We start from the raw sequence: 24,599 nt of genomic DNA on the forward strand, positions 1-24,599 counted from the left end.
ACTGTGGGCCCGAATCTGGTTTACTGCACACGTGTTTTGTGTAACACACCCTGTACGACAGCAACTTTGCAGAGTGCCATCTCGCACTCCAGGACCCCTCGGGGGATGTTGGACAGCCAGCTTCAGCCCCATCCCCACAGGCTAGACTGAGGAACCCCACCTGCCGGAGGGACCGCACTCACTCCTCAGATGCTGGGGAGGGACCTTGGGAGGTTGGCTCCAGGGCGTGTCTGGCCCATCTCGCCCAGTCCTGCCCCACCGGCCACCTTCTAATTAATTTCCTTTTAATGTGCACAAATCCGTGCACTGGCTCACTATTAAGTACTTAATTTCAGGCCAGAGAATTGTTTAAAATTATAAAGGTAGCTTATGGAATTCAGTTTATTCACAGAAAAAGAAAAAACACCATGAGAATCTCTCTCCACTGTCCACCACCAGGAAAAACTAAATCCCTTCTCCTTTCTCTTCAAGTATTTTGTGAATATTTCTGTTATATCACATGGCTTCATTATGATTCCTGTTAATGTTTACCTAGCAGCTAGACCACAGTTCTTAAAGGCACAAAAATGGTCTTACCCTTTTACCCACTGACAGAATGTAGCATAAAGCCTAGAACACAGTAAGCATTTTGAGAGTATTCATTCAGCCCTAACTGGTTTGGCTCAGTGGATAGAGCATCGGCCTGTGGACTGAAGGGTCCCAGGTTTGATTCTGGTCAAGGGCATGTACCTTGGTTGTGGGCACATCCCCAGTAGGGGGTGTGCAGGAGGCAGCTGATGGATGTTTCTCTCTCATCGATGTTTCTAACTCTCTATCCCTCTCCCTTCCTCTCTGTAAAAAAAAATCTATCTATCTATCTATCTATCTATCTATCTATCTATCTATGTATTTATTCATTTGTACATAAGGAAGTCAAATGGAAAGAGAAAGTTCTTTCTCTAGACAAAATTGATTATCTTATTTGCAAACTGGCATAACACATTAAACCCTGAAGAGAGATCCCAGAGATGTAAATAAAGTTATAAAAACATTCTAATACCACTGGCACACAGCAATGACTTGCAAATTTAAACTTAAGTTGGAAGAATTAGTCAACACCATTGTTCTGGAAAATAATCTCAGCTAAGAAGTTATTTTTTAGCCGGGCTGTGTTTAAATATTGATAGTGACATTGATTTATGCATACTTTAAATGAAAATGAGAATCATCAAAAGGTAGGGTAATAGCCAGTGGCAAATGAGATCTTCTGTGTTCATTTATCCAGGTTGTTTATTGGTGAGTCATGGATCTGTGATTTGAAGTTTGAAAACTGAGCCAGCAGCTCCCTGAATCCAGGAAAACAACATGTCCCAATTTATTTCCCTGACAAAATTTGGCTACAGTTCGGCAATGCAGTAAAAATATGTCCCATAGAAATATCTTTATGGGTTTTTCTCATTACATTGACAAATGATGAATGAAATCATTATGAGGGGCAGAATTACAAAAAACTTTTATCCTTTCTAAACATACATCTCCCATAAAGCAAAGGACATAAAAAGTGAAAGGAATTAAAATTATAATCGTTTCTTGCACTGCATTACCAAATTCAGGGAATATAAGCATATATAGTGTTATGTTAGCTATTATTTTAACTCCTTGGTGGTATCCAAAAGTTATCCGAAAGTTAAATTTATTAAATAATCCAACGATAATTTTTTATCTTAAGGATAAAATTTTATTTACCTTTAGTAGTGATTAGTGTTATGAAGCTAGACAAAGCTTTGCGGATGAAATTGTGACAGCATTGGCAATTATAAAGCAGGATCAGCCTGGCCAGTATGGCTCAGTGGATTGAGCATCGTCCCATGCATCATGAGGTCACTGGTTCGATTCCTGGCCAGGGCACATGCCCAAGTTTCAGGCTTGATCCCCAGTACCTGGGGCCTGCAGGAGGCAGCCAATCGATGTTTCTCTCTCATCAATGTTTCTATCTCTCTCCCTTCCTCTATCTCTAAAAATCAATACAAACATATTTTTTATTTTTTAAAAAAAGGCAGAATCGAGGAAGAAACTGGAAGCCCAGAGTGACACTGCTTGCTGGTGTTCATTTTCCTAGTCTTCAAGATGAAAGAAATAGAAACAGTCTGGGGTCCAAATTTGAGCATGTTTTATAACTGCATCATCATTCAGGCCCATCTACATTATTTTTTAAAATTATTATTATTATTTTTGTTAATCCTCACTCGAGGATATTTTTCCTTGATTTTGAGAGAGAGGGTGAAAGCGAGGGGGAGACACACACAGAGAGAAACATCAATATGAGAAGAGACACATCGATTGGTTGCTTCCTGCACGCGCCCCAACCAGGGCAGGGGATCAAACCTGCAACCGAGGTAAGTACCCTCGACAGGAATTGAACCAGGGACCCTTCAGTCCACTGCCTGACACTCTGGCTCATCTACATTATTTACTCGCCGTGGTTGGCAGCCTCCAAGATGCCCCTCAACGACCCCTACCCCTGGAATTCATACCCTGGTGGAATTCCCTCCCAAATTTCAGGGTTGGTTTGTGTGACCAACAGAATAATCCAGAAGTGATTGTTGTCACTTCTGAGAAAAAGGTATAAAAGGCATTGCAGCTCCTGCCTCAGTGTCTGTCTGTCACCTGGCTTTGAGGAAACCAGCTCCTGTGCTGTGAGAAGCCCTACAGAGAGGCTCGCCGGACAAGGAACTGAAGGGTCTGCCAGCTGCTCCCAGGTTCCTGAGCCTCAGAACCTGAGTGAGAATGTAAATGTTTGCTGTTTTACGTGCTAATTTGGGGGACGATTTGTTACCCAGCAATAGGCAACTAACACACCCACTGCGCTCCTGGCTAAGTTGAGAAACTGAGCCTCTGCCTCCGCTATAAAGGAGGGACTAATGTATTTACGCTATTCTCCTTTGTTCCAGAAGGAGTTTATGACTACTTTCAGGGATGGATTAAACACAGGCTGCATACATTAAAAGAGGATAGAAAAGCAAGGGTGGGGAGTATAAAAAAGAAATGGGAAAAAGGCTAAAAAATAATATATATTACACAATCTTATAACTGGGTCACAATTCTGGCTCTAAAACTTTTAGTAAATACTCCAATCTCGTCCCTCCTGGCCTCCACACAGACAGGGTCAGGTATTTATTCAGTTGAGAGTCCAAAATTTAAAAAAAGAAAATCCAACTACTTAAAAGACACAGCATTATCCTGAGGACTGACATGGGTGAGCATTCCCTTGGGCACTGCCCTAACACACACACACACACACACACACACACACACACACGAGGAGTACACGGTGAGGCCTTCACATAGAGATACACAGACAGTGTCTCCCATCACGCAGGCCTGTAACAGGCTCTCACAACAGGGCCTGCTGTTTCTACGCCCATTCAGGGCAAGTTTTACTAGTGCTACAGCTCGCCTCTGAAAACTTGCCCTTCACAGGCTACTCTTGACTTTTCATCATCACAAGTATTAAAAGCAGCCAATTTTCAGCCACAAATGGAATGGAAACAGTTTGGAAAATCCTGGATATTCCAATTATTTTCCTATATTCCTTCCATCTCAATAAGAACCAACATTGGTGGACATTCTCATGGTCACCCATACACAAAGCTTTGAGCCTCTTTTGTTGTTGTTGTTTTTAATCCTCACTGGAAGATATTTTTTCCCATTGATTTTTAGAGAGAGTGGAAGGGAGGGAGGGAGGAGAGAAACAGGGGAAAACATCAATGTAAGAGAGACACATCGATTGGTTGCCTCGCGCATGCATCCTAATGGGAGGATCAAACCTCTGCCAACAGCCAGAACCCTGCCCACTGAGACCATGCCAGACTGCTGACCTCTGGAATGATAAGGTATGCATGCTGTTTGAAGACACTAAATTTGTGTTATTGTTACAGCAGCCATAGGAGACTCATTTAAGTGCTAACGCTTGGTACTATTTGCCAGCCATCAGTTGGCATTTTCACTTAATTATCATTAATCCTTACAACTGTTAAAAAGTTGAAGCTATTGGGTAATTCAGGAAAGATTGCCTGAACTCAGGTCTCTCTGACTCCAATTTATACTCATTTCACAAAACCATGCCTTAAGAAGGGATAAAATCACAACCCAGAAATTGTGCCTGAGTAATACTCTAAATATTCTGATTAGACTTCCAGTTCCCACTGTTCCTAGCAGTAACTGGATACATAATAGCTATTAAAGTCCTTTTATCTCCCTGTCTTCTCTCTCCTTGAACTTTTCTCTCTCCTACTGATACTGCTTAAAAATAAGACATTTTAAACTGAATATAACTCTTAGCTTTAAGCCGATTAAATTGTTTCACATATAATCAACTAGAGTTTATTACTAGATATAAACTGACTACATTAGGTATTCATCTACGGACACTCATAATATCTGGCTTTTAAGGAAAATAACCTGTTATAGCCACAATTGGTTTTCCTGAAAAAACATAACCAACCAAACCATGCAGCACTCTAATAAGAGTAGTCATTCAATGGCGATACACTGAGATGTGCAAAATTTATTGCTGGTCACAGACACAATAAACATCGGTAGAAATTCTGTATTTATAAGGGTATAGTTTCAAATCCATGATGAAAACGTGAAACTTTCTTTCTTTAGTTCTTTATTCAAAGCATTCACTTGTTGCAACCTGCCCGTTTTCATTTGAAGTAAGTTTGTTCATTCATGCTTGGGCACCTAATGCATGACAGGTGGAATGTTACAGGTAGAGATAGCAGTCACTATAACAGTACCTTAGGGTGCTGGGATAACTGGTTCTTCTACTTCCTACTTATGTGACCGAGGCAAATTACCCTAATGGAGACTCAGTTTTCTCTCCTGTGAAATGGATAGAAGAGTAACACCTACCTCAGGAGTATTATGAGGATACTAGAGGTCCAGCGCCCGGAATCGTGCACTGGTGGGGGTGTGGCCTGCAGGGATCGGCTTGGTGTGGGAGAATTGCTCATCCTGGTCAGCTGAGCGGCTGTGGACCCACCCTCTGAGCAGCTGCTCCCTGGTCCAGCATCTTATGTGGAGCTGGAGCACTTGCCTCTCCAGGGACCCAGTCAGGGCCAGGCCCGGGGACAATAGCACTGAGAGGCGGCGGAGTAGGCCTCAGTCCAGTGGCAGCCACAAACTCGCCTCCCAGCCTCTGGGGTCAGCTCTATGAACCCAGCGGCAGCAGCCTGCGGGCGTCTGGAAGAGGCAGCAGGGAGTGAGGAAGAGGAGCCCAGTATGAGGAGGCGACGATTGCAGCCCGGGTTCCTGCGCGTTGGCCCGGGTTCGCAGTGGGAGCAGCCGCTCATCCCAGTCAGCAGCCTATGCTCATCCCAGTCAGCCTATCGGTGCTCCCACTGTGGTAGTGCACCGACCACCAAAGGGCAGCTCCTGTGTTGAACGTCCGCCCCCTGGTGGTCAGTGCACGTCATAGCAACTGGTGGACAGGTCGTTCTGCCGTTTGGTTGCTGGGCTTTTATGATATAGGATACTATGGCAATGCATTTAGAACAGGGGTGGTATAGAGTAAGCTCTCACTGTTAGTTTTCATTATATGCCAGGTGTTGGGGGAAAGCCCCAAAAATCTAACTTCAGGATCGATTCTGAAGGACAGACACAGAGCCTTATTCAAATTCATAAGAGCTTTCATAGGAGAAACTTACATACCAGACAAAAGCAGCTCTCGCAGTGGTGGCCGGCCAGGAAGAGCCAACACCCCTCCCAGGAAAGGACCCCTTTTTACAGGGGGTTAATAGTACCACCGTATGGAGGGGAGCCACGTAGACCACCGGAAAGAGCAATACATTCCTAAGTTAACAGATAACGCCAGGCTTTCATCACCCTCTACACATTCACTAACCTCCTTCCTGGGAGCATGACGCTGATTTTTGGGTGGCATTCTGGTTTTCTGGGTAGTCAACTAAGCCTGAGGCTACACAGAACTACACAGAGTCCAACATTTCCCTGAGGCCTTTGCTGCGGGAGCCATATTGCATCTGAAGTGAGTTCCCCTACACCAGTTGTCCGCAAACCGCAGCTCGCGAACCACATGCGGCTCTTTGGCCCCTTGAGTGTGGCTCTTCCACAAAATACCACATGTGGGCGTGCACGTACAGTGTGATTGAAACTTCATGACCCATGCGCAGAAGTCGGTTTTCGGCCCGAGCGAGTCTATTTTGAAGAAGTGGCGTTAGAAGAAGTGGAGGGGTGTCGGTTGGTCGGGCGACGGGAGATGCAGCGCAGGGGAGGTACATTGTTTTGAGGTACATTTACTGAGGTCGACCCCTTCCAACTCTCCCATCCACACTGGTCTATCTGAAACAAGTATACAAGACGAGGGTGGATGGGAGAGTTGGAAGGGGTCGATCTCAGGGAACGTACCTCAATCAGATTGAGGACGTTTTTAGCAAAGGCCAGTTTAGGAGTACCCTAATTAAGGTAATAACAATGTACCTACCTAGATAGCTTAAGTTTAAAAAATTTGGCTCTCAAAAGAAATTTCAATCGTACTGTTGACATTTGGCTCTGTTGACTAATGAGTTTGCCGACCGCTGCCCTACACCAGTCCATGGGTTTCTATCAGTGCATAAGAAGCAAGGTCCCTGCTCTTGAGAAACCTATGCTCTAGCAGTTAAAGTGTGCAGGGGAGCAAAGCATTTCGTTTTTTTTTTTTTTTTTTTTAATATATTTTATTGATTTTTTACAGAGAGGAAAGGAGAGAGATAGAGAGTTAGAAACATCGATGAGAGAGAAACATCGACCAGCTGCCTCCTGCACATCTCCTACTGGGGATGTGCCCGCAACCCTGGTACATGCCCTTGACCGGAATCGAACCTGGGACCTTTCAGTCCGCAGGCCGACGCTCTATCCACTGAGCCAAACCGGTTTCGGCAGCATTTCGGTTTTTAAGGCTTGTTCAAAGCAGCAGCTATTTTTGAATCAGAGCATCGGGGTTCTTGCTGAAGACTGCAGAATGGCATAACCTGATTTAGAGGCGCCTGTGACCTGGCACTTACGCGCATGGGCCACGAAGTTTCAATCGCACTGTACGTGCGCGCCCACACGTGGTATTTTGTGGAAGAGCCACACTCAAGGGGCCAAAGAGCCGCATGTGGCTCGCGAGCCGCAGTTTGCTGACCACTGGTCTAGTAAATAGCAGAATCCTATCTTCCCTAACCAGGGACACTTCAGAGTAAATGGTTTGCACTTCTTCCCAATCAGAGGGTAAACAGTTTAAATCTCCCTACTCTGGGAGACAGATACAGAAATCCAACTAGTGCCATTTGCCAACCACACCCAAGGACAGAGGAAGTTAAGAGAATAAACCTCATTTTGGTCCATCAGCATAAAGGTGATGAATATTCTACTGAGATCCTCCCTTAAGACCTCTCTGTCCAGCCTTTAAAATCCCTCAAAACAAACATCCCAGCCAGTGCTCTCCCTACCAGGAGTACACCTGTGCAAGGCTTGCAGCCAGGACAGCAATGGGCAATGGCAGGTCATCCCAGGCAACCCGCCCTGAGCCTGGCCCCAAGGCCCCCTTTTCTCCGACTTCTTCGTGAGCCAAGGCAGCCCAGCCCAGGCTCATTTCCCCAGCCCTTGTTTGTTTCACTGTTCCCAGCTTTAACAAACGTCCTCTAAAACAGCGGTCGCCAACCTTTCGGACCTCGCGGACCACCGGCTGGCGACCGCTGGTCTAAAATTCTCCTGGACTCGTGTTGTGAAATTTTTCCTGCACAAAGTCAAGGACCCACACACTACCCTAGGCAGACCCGGTCAGGTCCAGGTCCCCTTTCCAGTAACAAGGTCCAGAGACCTGGCGCAGTCCTTAACATACTGTTGTTGTCTTACGAGTTCTGATGAGAACAGATTACTTTTAAAATATGAAATAAGATAAACGTGAAAGCACTTATAGCAGCCTCTGGCCCACAAGAGGTGAGCCAGAATACCTGCTGTTTCTTTCTTACAGATGATTTGCCATTCTCGGTGCATAGCTCTACATAACTTAGTTTCAAATAAGCAACTCGCAACCCTGGGACGGTAATCAAACAGGTACCTATTGCTTATGTGCTTCATAATTACGTGCTGATTTCCTATCCCAAGACCTGGCGGGCAGGAGCGCTAAAGAGGAGTGTGCAGGCCAGCCTCTCTTCCCTTGCTGATTTCGGCAAAGGCCACAGTAAGTCACTAACCAGCAGACCGACAGCACCTCAAACCCTCATGCCGGTCTCTTTAAGCCTCCTGGCTGGTGCCACTGAGATTCTGCTGGGCCACTCCAGGCTGTGGCAGCTAGCCTCCAACACCCCCAAGGGTGTCGTCACTCCCCCACAAGAACACGGGGCCTAACTGGTTGAGCACTTGCTCATTTCCAGGTTTACTCTAGGGCAGGACAATGACTGTTAAGGTCATTCTGGAACTGTCTTTGCATCTTTGTCACCACAGAAAGCATGTGTGCAGACAAAACAGGCACTTTTCCTAGTGCACAGAGCTTTCTTTGGACCGTGCTATTTTTAAAGCCCCTTCCCCTCCCCTTGCCTGCCCTTCTCTACAGAACTCCTGGGTTGTTTCAGGGCTACTTTCCTGCACCTTCCAATGCTGAAGTGTCAACAGGTGTTCTAGTGGCTAAAACAGTCTGGGGTCAGAGCACCAAACCCAAGGACCTGCCACAGCCCTGGCCAGATGGCCATGTGATGATGACAAACAGCACTTTTAAAGCAAGCCTATTGGGTGGCCAAACAGAGCTCCATCTAGAGACAGGAAGAAAGCCAGGCCAGAGAGGAGAGACCAGGTCGAGACGCCTAAGAATCACATCCCCACACCCCAGTGGTACAAGCAGTTACCGCCTCTGCAGAAGGACTGGGACTTTTTTTTTATAATATACAGATTACAAAATCATACCACTCTGCAGCTAAAGAACAAAACTTACACCTCTCAATGAGTATTTCAAAGCTATTACTTTGGTGAACCTTTCTTCTGATTCCAGAAATATCTTGGCCTTGCCTTCAATACACATGACAAGTTCCTTTGACTATATTTAGCGGTGGCAAATACCAATTATTTGCAAGTGGGTGTCATTTTTAAGAAACAGCTAGGTCATTCGGAACTAAGACTCATAAGATGAGGGAATCAATACTATTTTGGTGTAAAAACCAAGGTGCTGGTTAGAGTAAAACAAGTTGGCGTTTCCTGGGCAGATCCAAAAAACAATTTGAAAGGTAATTTTAAAAGTGCTTGGAATAAAGGCAATGTTGGTGTCAAATAAGGTATATGCTACCAAGGTGACAACTCTGAAAGGATCACTGATGTGGATACACAGTAGGCCCTGCATATCCACGCGTTTCATATTCGCGGTCAACCACTGATTGAAAACAGTATTTTCTGCCTGTGGTTGGGAATCTGTGGGTGCAGGGGGCCGACTGTATACATCATTCTATGCCATTTTACATAAGGGACCTGAGCATCCGTGGGTCTTGGTATCAGTGGGGAGAGGGTTTCTGGAACCAATCTGACAATACCGAGGGATGACATTCTGGAGTCTCATTACTCTATTTTCACAATCGTTAGGAAAAAGGTTATAGAAAACAGACACACCTACTATAAAACTCATTTGAGTCCCAGGCAGAAACTTTTAAAATAAAAATGAATTCTTAACTTCAGTTAACTGGTCTCCATGTCTTCAGAGTAGGGGCTAAGAAGCAGTGACACTCCTTACATAAGACCCTCTAACCCAGGAATCCTCAAACTACAGCCCGCAGGCCACTTGCAAATACAAATATTGTATTTGTTCCTGTTTTGTTTTTTTACTTCAAAATAAGATATGTGCAGTGTGCATAGGAATTTCTTCATAGTTTTTTTTTAAAAAAAACTATAGTCCGGCCCTCCAACCATCTGAGGGACAGTGAACTGGCCCCCTGTTTAAAAAGTTTGAGGACCCCTGCTCTAATCTATTAATAATGTCTACTAATACATAATCTAACTGTATTATTATTGTCTACTAATACGTAATATAACTTTTAAAGCAAGCCTATTGGGTGGCCATATTGCCCTTGGGAGTCTGGGTCTCCGAACCTCTAATAATAGCCCTACTTACATAGCCCTTACTATTACCTGCTTTGAACTTTCTTAGCATGATACACTAAGCTTTATATTAACTCAATATTTTGACTATTTTTACTTTACTTATATTACTTTTTTATTCCTATCTTCCATATGAAAGAACTGAACTAGAAAGATGTTGCCTAAGACCAAAGCTGGGATTGGAACCGGGGCAGTCTGGCTTCATCTATGCTCTGACAATATGCTACACCACCTAACGTGTCTCTATGAGACAAGGGAAAACCTGGTACAAATCAAATAAATAGGATAAAAGACAACGGGGAGCTCATTTAAGAAGCAGAAAGATGGGAGGAAGTGAGGTAGGCAGATGGACCCGTGTAAACCAGGATGAAAGCCACGTAGAGCAGCCACAGAGTTCCGTGGCACCCTGGGGACTGGCAAAATGGCTTTGCCCTTATTTATTTAGAGAAAAGAGGAGGCAGCTGGAAAGACCTGGGGGTTATGAAGAACCAGTTTCTGGCACTGTTCTCTGTATATAAAGTTCTTCCTTTATTACATAAAAATCAGATAATGCAAGATTCACAAAAATAAAACTCCAGCCTGGCGGCTGTGGCTCGGTGGCTGCGCCCGGATCCATGTACCATGAGGTCACCGGTTGGATTCCCACTCCGGGCACCGCGTGTTAGATCGCCCGGCAGGGGGCGGGCAGGAGGCAGCCGATGGATGTTGAAGTTTCATGTTTCGCTCTCACCTATGTTTCTCTCTCCTTCTCCCTTCTCTCTCTCTGAAAACACACACACACAATAACAATTAAAATAAATAAAACTCCATGACTGTTAATATGGCAGCTTCTATCCAGCGTACATCACTTTGCGAGCTTTACTGGCTACCAAACAGAGGAAGGCTCAGTGGTTCTCAACCTTCTGGCCCTTTAAATACAGTTCCTCATGTTGTGACCCAACCATAACATTATTTTCGTTGTTACTTCATAACTGTAATGTTGCTACTGTTATGAGTCATAAGGTAAATATCTGATGTGCAGGATGGTCGCCAGTGGTCGGCAAACTGCGGCTCTCTAGCCACATGCGGCTCTTTGGCCCCTTGAGTGTGGCTCTTCCTAAGCCTTAGGAGTACCCTAATGAAGTTAATAACAATGTGCCTACCTATATAGTTTAAGTTCAAAAAATCTGGCTTTCAAAAGAAATGTCAATGTTGTCCTGTTGATAGTTGGCTCTGTTGACTAATGAGTTTGCCGACCACTAGTCTAGGCGACCCCTGTGAAAGGGTCGTTCGGCCGCCAAAGGGGTCGCGACCCACAGGTTGAGAACCGCTGGTCAGTCGCCGTTTATGCGCTAACACGAGGCAGGGTGAGTGCGATGATCTCCCCGCCGCCCCCAAGGGGCTTTCAGAACCCACCGCCACGGCCCCGGTCCCCGGAGGAGCGGGTGCGTGTGGACGGAGGCAAGTGCAGGAGCCCTGGAGGTCTCTTCCCCTGAATCCCCGGACGCCAATGCCGCCCCAGGCCTCACCTCGCCTCCCACGGCGGGAATGACCTGGATGAAGTCCTCGGACTCCACGTCGGGGGCGGGAGGGGGGGTCTCCCCCCTGCAGCGCCGGACCCGCCCTCCCCCTGGTAACCGTGCAGGACCAGCCACACGACACTCATTCCAAAGCCCTGGGCCTTCAGGAAACGCGAGCACACGACGGCCCGCAACTTCCTCCCCCTTCATTTACACGCGCGGCTCTCCCTGGGACCCGACACGTGTCCATAAGGCATCACCAGTGTTAACGCTCCTCAAATCTGCAAAGTAACAAATGAGCGCGGCGACCGAGAGGATGCGGGACGGGAGCTGTTTCCGGTTAGGCAGGGAGCCGCCCCCAGCCGTCAATTCATCCATCTCTCCAGGCCTCAGCCCACCCGGGAGGCGAGGCGAGGCGGCCACACCCCCGGCCGGTCCCCCGCCGAGGTGCCAGCGATTCGCGGAAGCGCGCCCGGCGGGGAGCAGCAGCGCCCGGGCTCCACGCGCATCGGGGTGCTGGGGCCGCGCCAAGTCCTCCCTCCTTCCCGGTCCCACCGCCCACCTGGTCGCCGCCAACCGCCGGGTCCCCGTCGCCCAGCCCTGCAGGTCGCCGGTGCCCCCGGCGGCGCCGCCCTGGGCGCGGTCACGTGAGGCGGCCCGCGGAGCCAATGGGCAACGGTGCCAAATGGAAGAGATTGTCTGACCCCCGTGACGTCACCAAGCCGGCGGGCGCGCGCCGTTCCCCCGCCCCCCCGCCCCGCCCCCCTCGGCCGCGCTCCTCCTCCCGCCGCGGCGCAGCCAATCACGAGGCGGGAGGAGCCCCCGAGCGCGCGGGCTGGGCGGGGCGGGGCGCGGCGGGTGGCGGCCGGCAGGGCGGGGGCGCGGAGTGGGCGAGGACCCGCGCGCCCGGAGCTGCTCGGGGCTTTGTGGAGGGAGCGTCGGACGGTCCGCGCGGCCGCCGCCTCCTCATCGGGAAGGAGCGGCTCCTGCCTGCCGTGCCCGGTTCGTATTCCCCGCTCCAGCCCCGCACCGCCTCGATGGAGTCCTCCACCCGCGCGGAGCGGTGAAGGGGGAGCCGGCGCGTGGGGCGCGGCGATCGAGAGCATGGGAGGACGGGCGGCGGGAGCGGGGGCGGGGGTGGGGGACGGGCCCCGAGCGCCAGGTGTGCGCGGCCGTGGGGGCGGCGCGGGGGGCGCGCGAGCTCGGGGTGCGGGCGGCCCGCGGAAGGGCGAACTGCTGGGAGGTGCGGCGCCTGCGCCTGCGGGCCCCCCCCCTTACACACCCAGGGGTCCGGGTGGCTCCACGAGAAGCCCGCCGCTGGCCGCCCCGGGTCTGAGCTGAAGCCGTGGCCGGGTGGGCCCGGGCGGGCCGCGGGCGGAGGCCACTGCGTGCCGCGCCCGTGGGCTCCGCGCCCGGGCTGGATGGAGGGGCCGGTCCTAGGGCGCGCCCCGGCTGGCGTCTTGGCCCCCAGCGGCTGGGGCCGTGGCTCTGCCTTTCCCGCGGGCTAGGTTGGTTGGTCTGGTTCCCTCCTCCCCACCCCTTTCTCCTTCCGTCCTCTTCCCCCCTTTCCGAGCCCGGCCCCATTCACCCGGCCCGATCGAGACCTCGCCCCTCCCCCTACCACCCCCCCCCCCCCCCCGCGCTCCCGCCTCCCCGCCGCCGCCTCCTCTAATGAGCATCTCTGCCTTGCTTCCAATGGGCCGCCGCTGCTGCCGCTGCTGCTCTCCGCGCGGGTTGTGGATGTTGTCGGCTCCGTGTTGTGATGACAGGAGAATGTGTGTGTGCCCCGGGCCCAGGCGGATTGGTAGGTATTCGCGGGGAGACCTGCGCTGGGTGGCCTGGCAGGATGGTGCCCGGTTCTGTGTGTGGACGGACGGCTGCAGGAGGGCCCGCTTGGAGCTAAGGGGGTGAGAGAGCAAAGGGGACACAGGCTCCTGGGACCGGGGTTGCTCTGATGCCCGGGGGAGTGCAGGTCTCAGGCAGGGACAAAGGGAACTCATCAAACAAGTGCTGGCTCGGAGCTTGGCGTCTTGAAGACGAAAGGTTACTTCTTCATTCGTGTCATGATAACAGGAGCTGCGAAATGGCCAGGCATTTTGAGAAAATGCTGGAAAGTCGCTTCGTCGTTATGCAGGGTGTCCAGTGCCGTGGGATTACGTAAACTGAGGTCCCGACACATTGAATAACGAGTCTAGCATCTTTCCCTCCTTTGACAACAAAGCTTTGCCAAGCCGAGGAGCTCCGGAGTCGGTGCAGTGACGGCATTTTCTAATTAATTTGTTCTGTGGGTTTCTTGATGAAGCGGAATCATTTCTTTGGCACAGACTCCTCCGAGCACATCAGTAAGATGGGTCTCTTTCCAGTTTCGGGTTGCAGCGCATCTTTCCTTATTAGTCATTGGCAGAATCCACGTAGGACGAAGATGCTGCATATAACACAACAGGGCTCGGTCTGGATCGAGGATAGGAACTTTCAGTACAGACATGGTCAAGAATCATTTGAAAATTTGACATGGCTCCAGTTTCCCTACTATTGGAGCGTGTGTTGCTGTTCTTTGCCTATCGAGAGCTTTCTACTTCATTTATTTAGCTAGTTCTTCAACGAACGTTGTTTTCATGGGCTTTTTGTTGTTGGGTCAACTAATACAGTATTTAGAAAGATGCTCAGTGTTTGCTCACTTAAGGTTTCTGAAAACATTTGAAAGTAGTACTTTGACTTCTAAGGGACTCTCATCTGCTGGGGAGACTATATCACTTGTACTGGTGATGGCAGGACACTAATTAATCGCAGAGCAGGTTTGCATGAATTTACTAAGAATGTGTCTTTTGAAGGCATCCTGGGAGTTGAGGGATTGAGATACAATTTCAGTTAATATGCTAAACTGGATAAGTGAAAAATGCAGTTGATAAAATTCGCTCTGCTTTTTTGTTTTCAATCTCAAGAACCTTTGATTTGAAGGAAAAATGTAGTATATTATTTGGACATTTCAGTGCTTGCTGTTTGAATGTACTGTATTAGTCCAAGCATTTCCTGCATGACTCATTAGTTCTTGTGCCACAATATTTCATTCATTTTGCAATCAACTACAGAAGCATAAAATTTTTCAAAACAAAGACAGTGCAGGTTTCCTGGACTTATTTTCTTGATTAGACATACAGGGTGGGAGTAAAAGTAGGTTTACAGTTGTGAATATGTGAAAGAGTTTATTCTTGTATTATTATTTACTAATTATTGTATTTCCCATACAAACTATTATAGACCTACTTTTGTCCCACCCTGTATAATAAAAATCCTGTTATGTATCTATCAAACCCCTTTTTCCAAACACACACACACTACTTTGATTCAATCTACATTTCATCAGAAACATACTAGTATTTTCTTCTCTGTAGGATTAAGTTTTAAAGTAAGCACAAATACAAACATATAAAGTTATGGAGAAACTTTCTTTTCATTAAAATTGCCATCTGTTTACACTTTTATATATAAAAGTGTGTATATATATATGTATGTATGTATATATATATATATATATATATATATATATATATTTCAGAAAGGGAGGGAGAGAGAGAGCAATATTAATATCAATAGTGAGAGATAATTATTGATGGGCTGCCTCCTGCATGTCCCACACTGGGAAGCCCATAACCCGGGCTTGTGCCCTGACTGGGAATTGAACCGTGACCTTCTGGTTCATAGGCCGACGCTTAACCGCTGAGCCATGTTTACATTTTTAATACTAGAAAATCTTTATACAGAGCATGAAATTAATTTATGTGCTTTCTGAGTGCAAATAACAAGAGATTTGGTTTATGTTTGGAAACCAGTGTCATGTGGCCTTCAGATGTTCAGTTTGAAGTACTATTATTTAAGTCAGGGGTCCTCAAACTTTTTAAACAGGGGGCCAGTTCACTGTCCCTCAGACCGTTGGAGGGCCGGACTATAGTTTAAAAAAAACTATGAACAAATTCCTATGCACACTGCACATATCTTATTTTGAGGTAAAAAAACAAAACGGGAACAAATACAATATTTGTATTTGCATGTGGCCCGCGGGCTGTAGTTTGAGGACCCCTGATTTAAGTGGTTAGTCTTGATAGATTGCTCCTCTTCTGGAATTTCTATTTTTTATTACTGCATTTCAGAATGTTTTTTAGTTATTGATCTTATTTTAAAAATTCTAATCATTACCTTTTATTGCTTAATCTTGCCTTCAGTTTTGTAAACAAATCCCTTCTTACATAAGTGCAGTTAAAATAATGGTACTTCCTATCACTTGCAAAGGGGGTTCTGTACGCCTGGCTGATGCCATGTTTATTACAGAAGCAAACAAAGATCAGCTATTCAATGTTTGGTTTTCTCTGCTCCCCAACTTATCACTTTTTCTCTAATTACTCTTCAAAAGAAGGTACTCAAAAATAATGTAATATATAGCTAACACTCTGATATCTGTAAATTTTTTGTTCCTTAATCGGTTTAACTTTCAGAAGAAGTAGTTGATAAAAAATTCAGTTGATTTTATTTTCCTTATTTCTTTTTGTTTACTGTATTTATTTCCTTATATAAAGTATTTGTAAAGCCTATTTCTTTATAGGCCAAATGAATACTTTGAGGCAATACCTTAAGAATCTAGGGGAAATATTATCGAAGAAGAATAAAGATTTTTTTCTTGCATAAGTTATCTGGGTTACTGGTGAACATTCATTAAATTTTCTAGATAAATGCCCAACAAAATCTTTCCAGTGTCATATACTGAGTGATATAATTTTGATTATAATTCTGTACCTTTTTTTTAATCTAAACCTTAGACTATTTGGGTATTATTCTACTATTCTTTATTGCTTCCCAAAGACAAATACATACGTTTATCTTTTAACATAAGAGAAAATATTTTTCTAGTGGTGAATTCTACTTGGGATCTGTAATTGATGAAAATAAAATTTCTATAGCTTTCCCTTATGGCTGATAAACAGAAGAAAGTGCTACCAAGTATATTAAATTCCAGAACTGAGACTGTTTATGTTACTAACAGTTTTGGAGCTACTAAAATACTTGAACTTTTTTTTATGAAGGACAGAGTAAAATTAATGAATGAATGAAACCTGCATTTGCTTTCAAAGCCTCACTTCAGCGAACAGTTATAAAGACATAGATTCCTAGAAGAGGCCTTAGGTAATCTCTGTTCCGATGTGTTCAATTACATCTTAGGAAAGTGAGGCCCAAAGAGGTGAGGTAGCTTTTACAAGATTAATTTTGCAAGTTGGTGGAAGTCCTGTATCCCTAAACTCACCAAATTGGTGCAGTGGTCTAGAAAGCATCGTTTGCAAGACCACTCACGGGTGTAGGAAGGGAATATTGGCATTTCTCTTTATTCGTTATGTAAATGTTTTTGTATATGTTATAACGAACATTATATTAATACAGTAGTATATATGTGTAACTTAAAAGTAGTGTATGAATACACTTATTTTGGTGATGCATCCTAATACTTTTTTGGTGATAGCCACGTGTAATCAAATGCTGACAACCACAGCTCTAGAAATAGGATGTTCATAAATGGGATAAGTCCCTAGCAATATGGAAGATCCAAAGCCTTTTTTAGAGGTAGAGAGGGAGAAGGGTGATTGGCCAGATAGACGTCCACTGCATAATGTTATATAACACTCATCTCCTCAGCTCTGCCCAGCTAAAGCTATTATACATTGTGTACAGTTTGTGCTACACAAAGAAATACGATGAAAAGAGAAAAGTAAAGCTGGACGTTCAATCCTGGCTCCATAAATGATTGGGAATTATGCTCAGCAGAATATGCCCTGTAGAAATAGTACATGATGTGGGTATAGAATACAGTGTCTCCTAGCAAAGATAGACTAAGTAATCTGAAGTATAACTTTTTCTTTGTGTGTACCTGTGTAATTTGTGTTGTAGGAATCCCAGTCAGAAGTTCCAGCCTGCCACTGTTCTCTGATGCCATGCCAGCACCAACTCAACTGTTTTTCCCTCTGATTCGTAACTGTGAACTGAGCAGACTCTATGGGACTGCATGTTACTGCCACCACAGACATCTCTGCTGCTCATCTTCTTACATTCCTCAGAGTCACCTGAGGTATACACCCCACCCGGCGTATGCTACCTTTTGCAGGTCAAAGGAGAACTGGTGGCAGTACACCCAAGGAAGGAGATACGCTTCCACACCACAGAAATTTTACCTCACACCTCCACAAGTCAACAGCATCCTGAAGGCTAATGAATACAGTTTCAAAGTGCCAGAATTTGATGGCAAAAATGTCAGTTCTGTCCTTGGATTTGACAGCAATCAGCTACCTGCCAATGCACCCATTGAGGACCGGAGAAGTGCAGCAACCTGCTTGCAGACCAGAGGGATGCTTTTGGGGGTTTTTGATGGCCATGCAGGCTGTGCTTGTTCCCAAGCAGTCAGTGAAAGACTCTTTTATTACATTGCTGTCTCTTTGTTACCCCACGAGACTTTGCTAGAGATTGAAAATGCAGTGGAGAGTGGCCGGGCACTGCTACCCATTCTCCAGTGGCACAAGCATCCCAACGATTACTTCAGTAAGGAGGCATCCAAATTGTACTTCAACAGCTTGAGGACTTACTGGCAAGAACTTATAGACCTCAACACTGGGGAGTCAGATGATATTGATGTTAAGGAGGCTTTAATTAATGCTTTCAAGAGACTTGATAATGACATCTCCTTGGAGGCCCAAGTTGGGGACCCCAATTCCTTCCTCAACTACCTGGTGCTTCGAGTGGCATTTTCTGGGGCTACTGCTTGTGTGGCCCATGTAGATGGTGTCAACCTTCATGTGGCCAATACTGGTGATAGCAGAGCCATGCTGGGCGTGCAGGAAGAGGACGGCTCTTGGTCAGCAGTCACTCTCTCTAATGACCACAATGCTCAGAATGAAAGTGAACTGGAGAGGCTAAAATTGGAACATCCAAAGAATGAGGCCAAGAGTGTGGTGAAACAGGATCGGCTCCTTGGCTTGCTGATGCCCTTCAGGGCTTTTGGAGATGTAAAGTTCAAATGGAGCATTGACCTTCAGAAGAGAGTGATAGAATCTGGCCCAGACCAGTTGAATGACAACGAATATACCAAGTTCATCCCTCCTAATTATTACACACCTCCTTATCTCACTGCTGAGCCAGAGGTAATCTACCACCGATTAAGGCCACAGGATAAGTTTCTGATACTGGCTACTGACGGGTTGTGGGAGACCATGCATAGGCAGGATGTGGTTAGGATTGTGGGCGAGTACCTAACTGGCATGCACCACCAACAGCCCATAGCTGTTGGTGGCTACAAGGTGACTCTGGGACAGATGCATGGCCTGTTAACAGAAAGGAGAGCCAAGATGTCCTCGGTATTTGAGGATCAGAATGCAGCAACCCACCTTATTCGCCATGCGGTGGGCAACAACGAGTTCGGGACGGTGGATCATGAGCGGCTCTCCAAAATGCTGAGTCTTCCTGAAGAGCTCGCTCGGATGTACAGAGATGACATTACAATCATTGTAGTTCAGTTCAATTCTCATGTGGTGGGGGCATATCAAAACCAGGAATAGTGAGACCTCACCCTGGCAATTTTCAAATAAAATAGATGTAAAGGACAAATAGATTTTAAAAAGATACTAAAGTAATAAACATTTCTAGAGGGTTATTCTAAGCATTTACCCATTTGATCCTCTAGCTAGTCAAGAACTCCAATGGCCTTGGCAGTAGGGTGGCAGGATAATATGAGTGTCGTTCTGCCTGGCTCAGACCTCACAGTTCCTGCGCTTGAGGCAAGTCAGTTTCTTATTGCAGATTTCTTGTGACATTGGCTTCTTGTATCAGTCAGAAAATTAGGATGACCTAGCAAGTAGGATCTTGAATAGGTCAAAAGCCAGGATCTTGCTGGGCGTATTTTCTTGGTAAAAGAAACCGCACTGTTCACATCTGCAGGCTCCTTTTGTCACATATTACGGTGTACATGAGAACATGTATTTATTGCATGATTTCCTAGATATACAATCTATGCATTATTCGTATAAACTTACTTTATCCTGAGGTGGTTTCCAAATGCAGTATTTTAAGCCATAAATGACCGAGAACCGAGCAATCTGAAATTGTGTTTGTGATTATTTGGAATGCTTTTGAAATGGGAAAACAAACTAGTCACTTCCCTACCTAATTACCTAATCTTATTGAAACATTCTATTTTGCCACGCACTTGAAGACAATAAAGGTTTTTAGTTTTATCTACTCTTATATTGATGGTAAATAAAGAAAAAATAATTGTTTTAGTTTGTATGAATGAAAAGCTTTACTTAGTTGGAAATAAAAGATCCAGGAAAAAAAGAAGAGACTAATATGTATGTCACTTATACGTGTAATTCCCAAGGCTTGGCGTGCTGTGAGTGTCTGGGTGATAGAGTGCCGCTGGCAAATCACACTTCTAATTTCATAGTGGTAAGGCTTTTCATCACTTGGAATTTTAAGGATGACATAAAATAAGTTTAAATACCAATTTGGGGAGTAAGTTGAGACAGGAGGAAAGTTTTTGTCTTTCCCCACTTAGGCATAGGTCATTAAATACTTGGTTTAAAAATTACTAAATGCTTTAAACATATTGTAGCTTACAAGTAGGAGCGTTGCGATATATAAATGAGAAATTTTAAAAGGTAATTATTTTGCATGCCTGATGCTTAATAGAACACTTAGCATCAAGTGTTACTTGCAGCAGTCCTTGTACTTATATGCAGTCCCCTCTAATGCTGTATCAAAGTAAATGAAAATAAACATTGCAAATTAGCTTCTGGGGAGCTTATTTGATACACAGCAAATGGCATTTTGTTCCTGTGTTTCCTGGTGATCTGTGTACAGCTGTACATATATTTTCTTATTCTAGCAGCACTGTTCAGAGTGGCTGTGACTGTGTTTGGTATTCATATAGACTTTAATACAAAACATGATCAGCTTTCCCTTGTGTCGTTAGCTGAGGGGTGTTTAGGAGTCCCTTCAGCTTTCTGTAAACTGTGAACTAGATGTTCAAGGACTCCGCATGGACTGTGGACACTCAAGCAACGTAGAACTGACTGCAAAACTTGTTCCAGTCGAAAATAGATTCAGGAAGATCGCAGCCCAGACATCATATAGTGTTTGTTTTCTGAAGTCTTTTTCCCCTTGTTTTTTGTTTGTAGTTTTTTTTTTTTTCCTTCCTCAGCTTGGAACTTTTCTCCAGGCAGCATTTTTGAAGAGGAAAAGGCTGTACTATATATTTATTTCTAAATGTTTTGACAGAGACTTATTCTTTTAACGAAATACATGTAGACTGCAGTAGCAATTAAAACCCATTCTCAGTCTACTATTTGAATTTCTCTTGAAGAGTTCCATATTATTATATACTTTAAATAAAGTCACATTTCTATATAGTATAGTATATATAAATTTAGTTTACTGTGGTCATGATCAACATAGTAATTTTTTTTAAAATCCTTACCCAAGGATATGTTTATTGATTTTAGAGAACGAGGAAGGGAGAGAGAAACATCGACATCGATCAGTTGCCTCCTGTACGTGCCCCAACCAGGGATCCAATCCGCAACCCTAGGTATATGCCCTGACTGGGAATCCAGCCCACAACCTTTCGGTGCTTGGGACAACGCTCCAACCAACTGAGCCACCTGGCCAGGCAACATAATAAATATTATTACATACGAATCTTGTCTGCAGTCCAAAAGCCAGTCTACTCCAGCATAAAAGTGCGGTGTGGAATTCAGATGGTTGAAGTGAAAATCATTGGATGTCAGAAATCTGAATGTACTATCATCTGAAAGCAGTTGTGATTTATTGTAATTGGTTGTCATGTGCTGTTATATGTAGAGTATAGAAGATGTAACCTTTCCTTGTATTTAGCCTTTCCTAAGCTTTTTTTTTTTATTATTTAAACTTTCTAACATGTATCGACTTCTGTATTTATATTTAATCAATGGCTCATAATATTTATAATACACTCTTAACTAGTTAAATGGAATAGTGATGGTACACAGTATTTGGTAGAAAAACTGTCTTATAAAAGATGTATCTTGTGAAGACATAAGAAAAATATATAATATAGAGAATGGCTAAAGAAATGCCCACAGTGAATTAAAGTTTCATATCTGCTTTCTGAATTGCCTCTGTTGGTTTTTTGTTTTTAATTTATTGGGATAACCTTGGTTAATAACATTATATAATTTCCAGGTGTACAAGAGTATAATTTGGCATCTGTGTACTATTGCGTGCTCACCATCGGAAGTCTAATTTCCTTCTGTTACCATATATTTGACCTCCTTTAACCACTTTGCCCTCATCCCACCTCCATTCCCCTCTGGCAACCATTTTTTTGTCTGTGTTGGTTTTTAATAATAGTAAGATTCATTAGATTCTTTCTAAGGTAGTACATTATACTTAACTTCAGGATCTAGTTAGATAAATAGTACTTTTTAAAAACTGAGTTATAATTTTCATTCAATAGAATGCACAGATTTTAGATGTATCATTTGAGGTTTGGTGACCACAATCCCAATAAAGATACAAAACTCCCAGTACTCCAGAAAATTATCTCATGCCCTCTCTAGTTAATCCCTCCCCACATAACTATTGTTCTGATTTGTATCACTACAGATAGTGTTGCTTGTTCTATAAGTTCACATAAATAAAATCATGTATGTACTCTTTTGTGACTGACTTATTCAATTTTTTGATACTTGTTGAGTATATGCATAGCCTCTTATTAAGGAGCCTTTCATAGTATGAATATAGGATTTATCCACTGCTGATAGGCATTATTACTCCTTTCCTCCCCCTTTAAAGTTATCTTTTAGATTAGCAATTCTCAGGAACATTATTTGGTTGAACTATAGCTTTAACTTTGCAAATGCAATTACAGTTGAGTTTTTATCTTCTGTACCTTAAAAGGAGGACTTTTTTTTTTTAATGCCCTTCAAACAAGTGATGAAAATTTTTCATGGTGAGATGTTAGGTCCTGCACTAGAGATTGAGAAATGTAGAGGATCTACCTAATAGATACTTACACACCCAAACAGGAAGCCAAAATGAGGAGACAGACAACGCCCAAATGAAAGAAGAATTGAAGAATTCTGGAAATGAAGAATTCTCCAGAAGAACAGATAAATGAAGCAGAGACAAGAAATTTATCTGATGAGAACCAACATGGCAGCATAAGGTACAGACCTGTGCGTGCAGCCTCCCACAACAACATTGAGACTACCAACTATAAAACAAACAGTTATCATTCAGAACCATGGGAAAGCTGGCCCAGTGGAAGCTCTACAACTGGAAGGAAAGAAAGAAGAGCATTGAGACTGAGTAGGTTGTGCAGAGGCTCCAAGAATGGAGGTACAGCGTCGCGCGCCAGGTGGGCTGCAACTGGATGCGTGGTTTTATTCAATCAGAAAGGGATACGGACTATCAAATCCACGGAGCGTGGTTGGGGCGGGATATTGAGGTCCCAGACCCCTACGGGGAGAGGCAGGATGGCCTTGCAACTGGCCGGAGAGCGAGAGTGGCTGTCTCGCGGAGCTGCTTGCCAGCACTAGGGGACGCGAGACGCTGAGTCGCAGAGAGGCAAGGAGTCGCAGAGACGCCATTGCCCTTGGCCCTGCCCTGGTGATTCGCCAAGAACAGAGGTGCGGAGTTGCGCGCCAGGCTGGCTGCAACTGGATGCGCGGTTTTTCTCAATCAGAAGGGGATGCAGACTCTCAAATCCACTGAGCATGGTTGGGGCGGGATACTGAGGTCCCAGACCCCTGCGGGGAGAGGCGGGACAACTTTGCAACGGGCCAGAGAGTGAGAGTGCCTGTCACACAGAGCTACTCGCCAGCACTCGGGGACGTGAGACACAGAGTAGGGGAGAGGCGAGGAGTCGCAGAGACGCCATTGCCCCTTGCTCCACCATGGTGATTCCCAGGGGCCCCGCCCTACTCAATTTATATCCCCACCCAAGCTGTGTTAGTGGCACAAAGAGAACCACCGGCGCTTTTGTAGCCCATCCCAGCAGAATGAGATTTCAACTCCTTGCATACATAAGGGGCACGCTCAAGAAGCAAAATCACGTTCGGAGGAAGCCGGAGCCAGAGCCGGCTGGGCCGGTGATGTGGAACCGCTGTACCAGCAAATGCACAGGCAGGTCCACCAGATCCAGTCTCACATGGGACACTGGGAGACAGCAGACAGGCAGTCTGTGCACTTGGTAGAAAACGAAATCCAAGCAAGCATACCAGATATTCAGCCACCAGGAACGCCTGGAGATTTTGTCCAGCAAGGAGCCGCCCAACAAAGGACAGAATGCCAAACTTCATGTTGCTTAGACAGGCCCCGTGAGGCCGAGGCGGTCCCCAAAGGGCTGAGACGGCCCCTGGGGGCTAGGATGGCCCCTGTGGGGCTGGGATGGCCCCCATGAGGCTGAGACGGCCCTGGTGAGGCTGGGGGGCCCCGGTGAGGCTGAAACGGGCCCGGTGAGGCTGAGACAGCCCCAGTGAGGTTGAGACGGCCCCGGTTAGGTTGAGACGGCACCGGTGAAGTCGAGATGGCACCGGTGAGGTCAAGACGGCCCCGGTGAGGTTGAGACAGCCCCGGTGACAGTGCGACAGCCCCGGAGATGTTGAAACAGCTCCTGTGAGGTTGAGACGGCCCCTGTGAGGCTGGGATGGCCCCGGTGAGGCTGAGAAGGCCCCGGTGAGGTTGAATCGGCCCCGGTGTGGTTGAATCGGCCCCGGTGAAGTTGAGACGGCACCGGTGAGGTTGAGGCGGCCCCTGTGAGACTGAGACAGCCCCTGTGAGGCTGAGACGGCCCCTGTACGGCTGGGACAGCCCCTGTGAGGCTGAGATGGACCCTGTGAGACTGAGACGGCCCCTGGGAAGCTGAGAAAAATAGCACATGAACTCACTCATTTATGCATAAGGACCATTATAGACTGTTGAACAAAA

At 45.8% G+C, this 24,599-nt stretch overlaps 1 protein-coding gene and 1 long non-coding RNA gene across 4 annotated transcripts in view; one reads left to right on the forward strand and one right to left on the reverse strand.

Annotated features, from left to right (window-relative positions):
• LOC118670616 overlaps nucleotides 1-12,292 on the reverse strand; it is a 28,624-nt gene extending 16,332 nt beyond the window's left edge. The window contains exon 1 of the long non-coding RNA XR_004972407.1: nucleotides 12,166-12,292. This is a non-coding gene — a long non-coding RNA (uncharacterized LOC118670616). The remainder of the gene's footprint in view (nucleotides 1-12,165) is intronic.
• Nucleotides 12,293-12,461: 169 nt separating this feature from the next.
• PDP1 (pyruvate dehyrogenase phosphatase catalytic subunit 1) lies at nucleotides 12,462-22,328 on the forward strand. Of its 3 annotated transcripts, none has more exons than XM_036337708.1 (3): nucleotides 12,481-12,605; nucleotides 13,373-13,407; nucleotides 17,535-22,328. In XM_036337708.1, the coding sequence occupies exons 2-3, from the start codon at nucleotides 13,377-13,379 to the stop codon at nucleotides 19,190-19,192; spliced, it is 1,689 nt and encodes a 562-aa protein (XP_036193601.1). In that variant the 5' UTR covers nucleotides 12,481-12,605; nucleotides 13,373-13,376; the 3' UTR covers nucleotides 19,193-22,328. The 3 variants fall into 3 exon arrangements, with proteins under 3 accessions (XP_036193603.1, XP_036193601.1, XP_036193602.1); XM_036337709.1 differs by lacking the exon at nucleotides 12,481-12,605 and adding an exon at nucleotides 12,803-13,111; XM_036337710.1 differs by lacking the exon at nucleotides 13,373-13,407 and having other exon boundaries at nucleotides 12,462-12,605.
• The last annotated feature ends 2,271 nt before the right edge of the window (nucleotides 22,329-24,599 follow it).

The sequence above is a fragment of the Myotis myotis genome, unplaced genomic scaffold, assembly GCF_014108235.1.
Source record: "Myotis myotis isolate mMyoMyo1 unplaced genomic scaffold, mMyoMyo1.p scaffold_m19_p_16, whole genome shotgun sequence".
NCBI lineage: Eukaryota > Metazoa > Chordata > Mammalia > Chiroptera > Vespertilionidae > Myotis > Myotis myotis.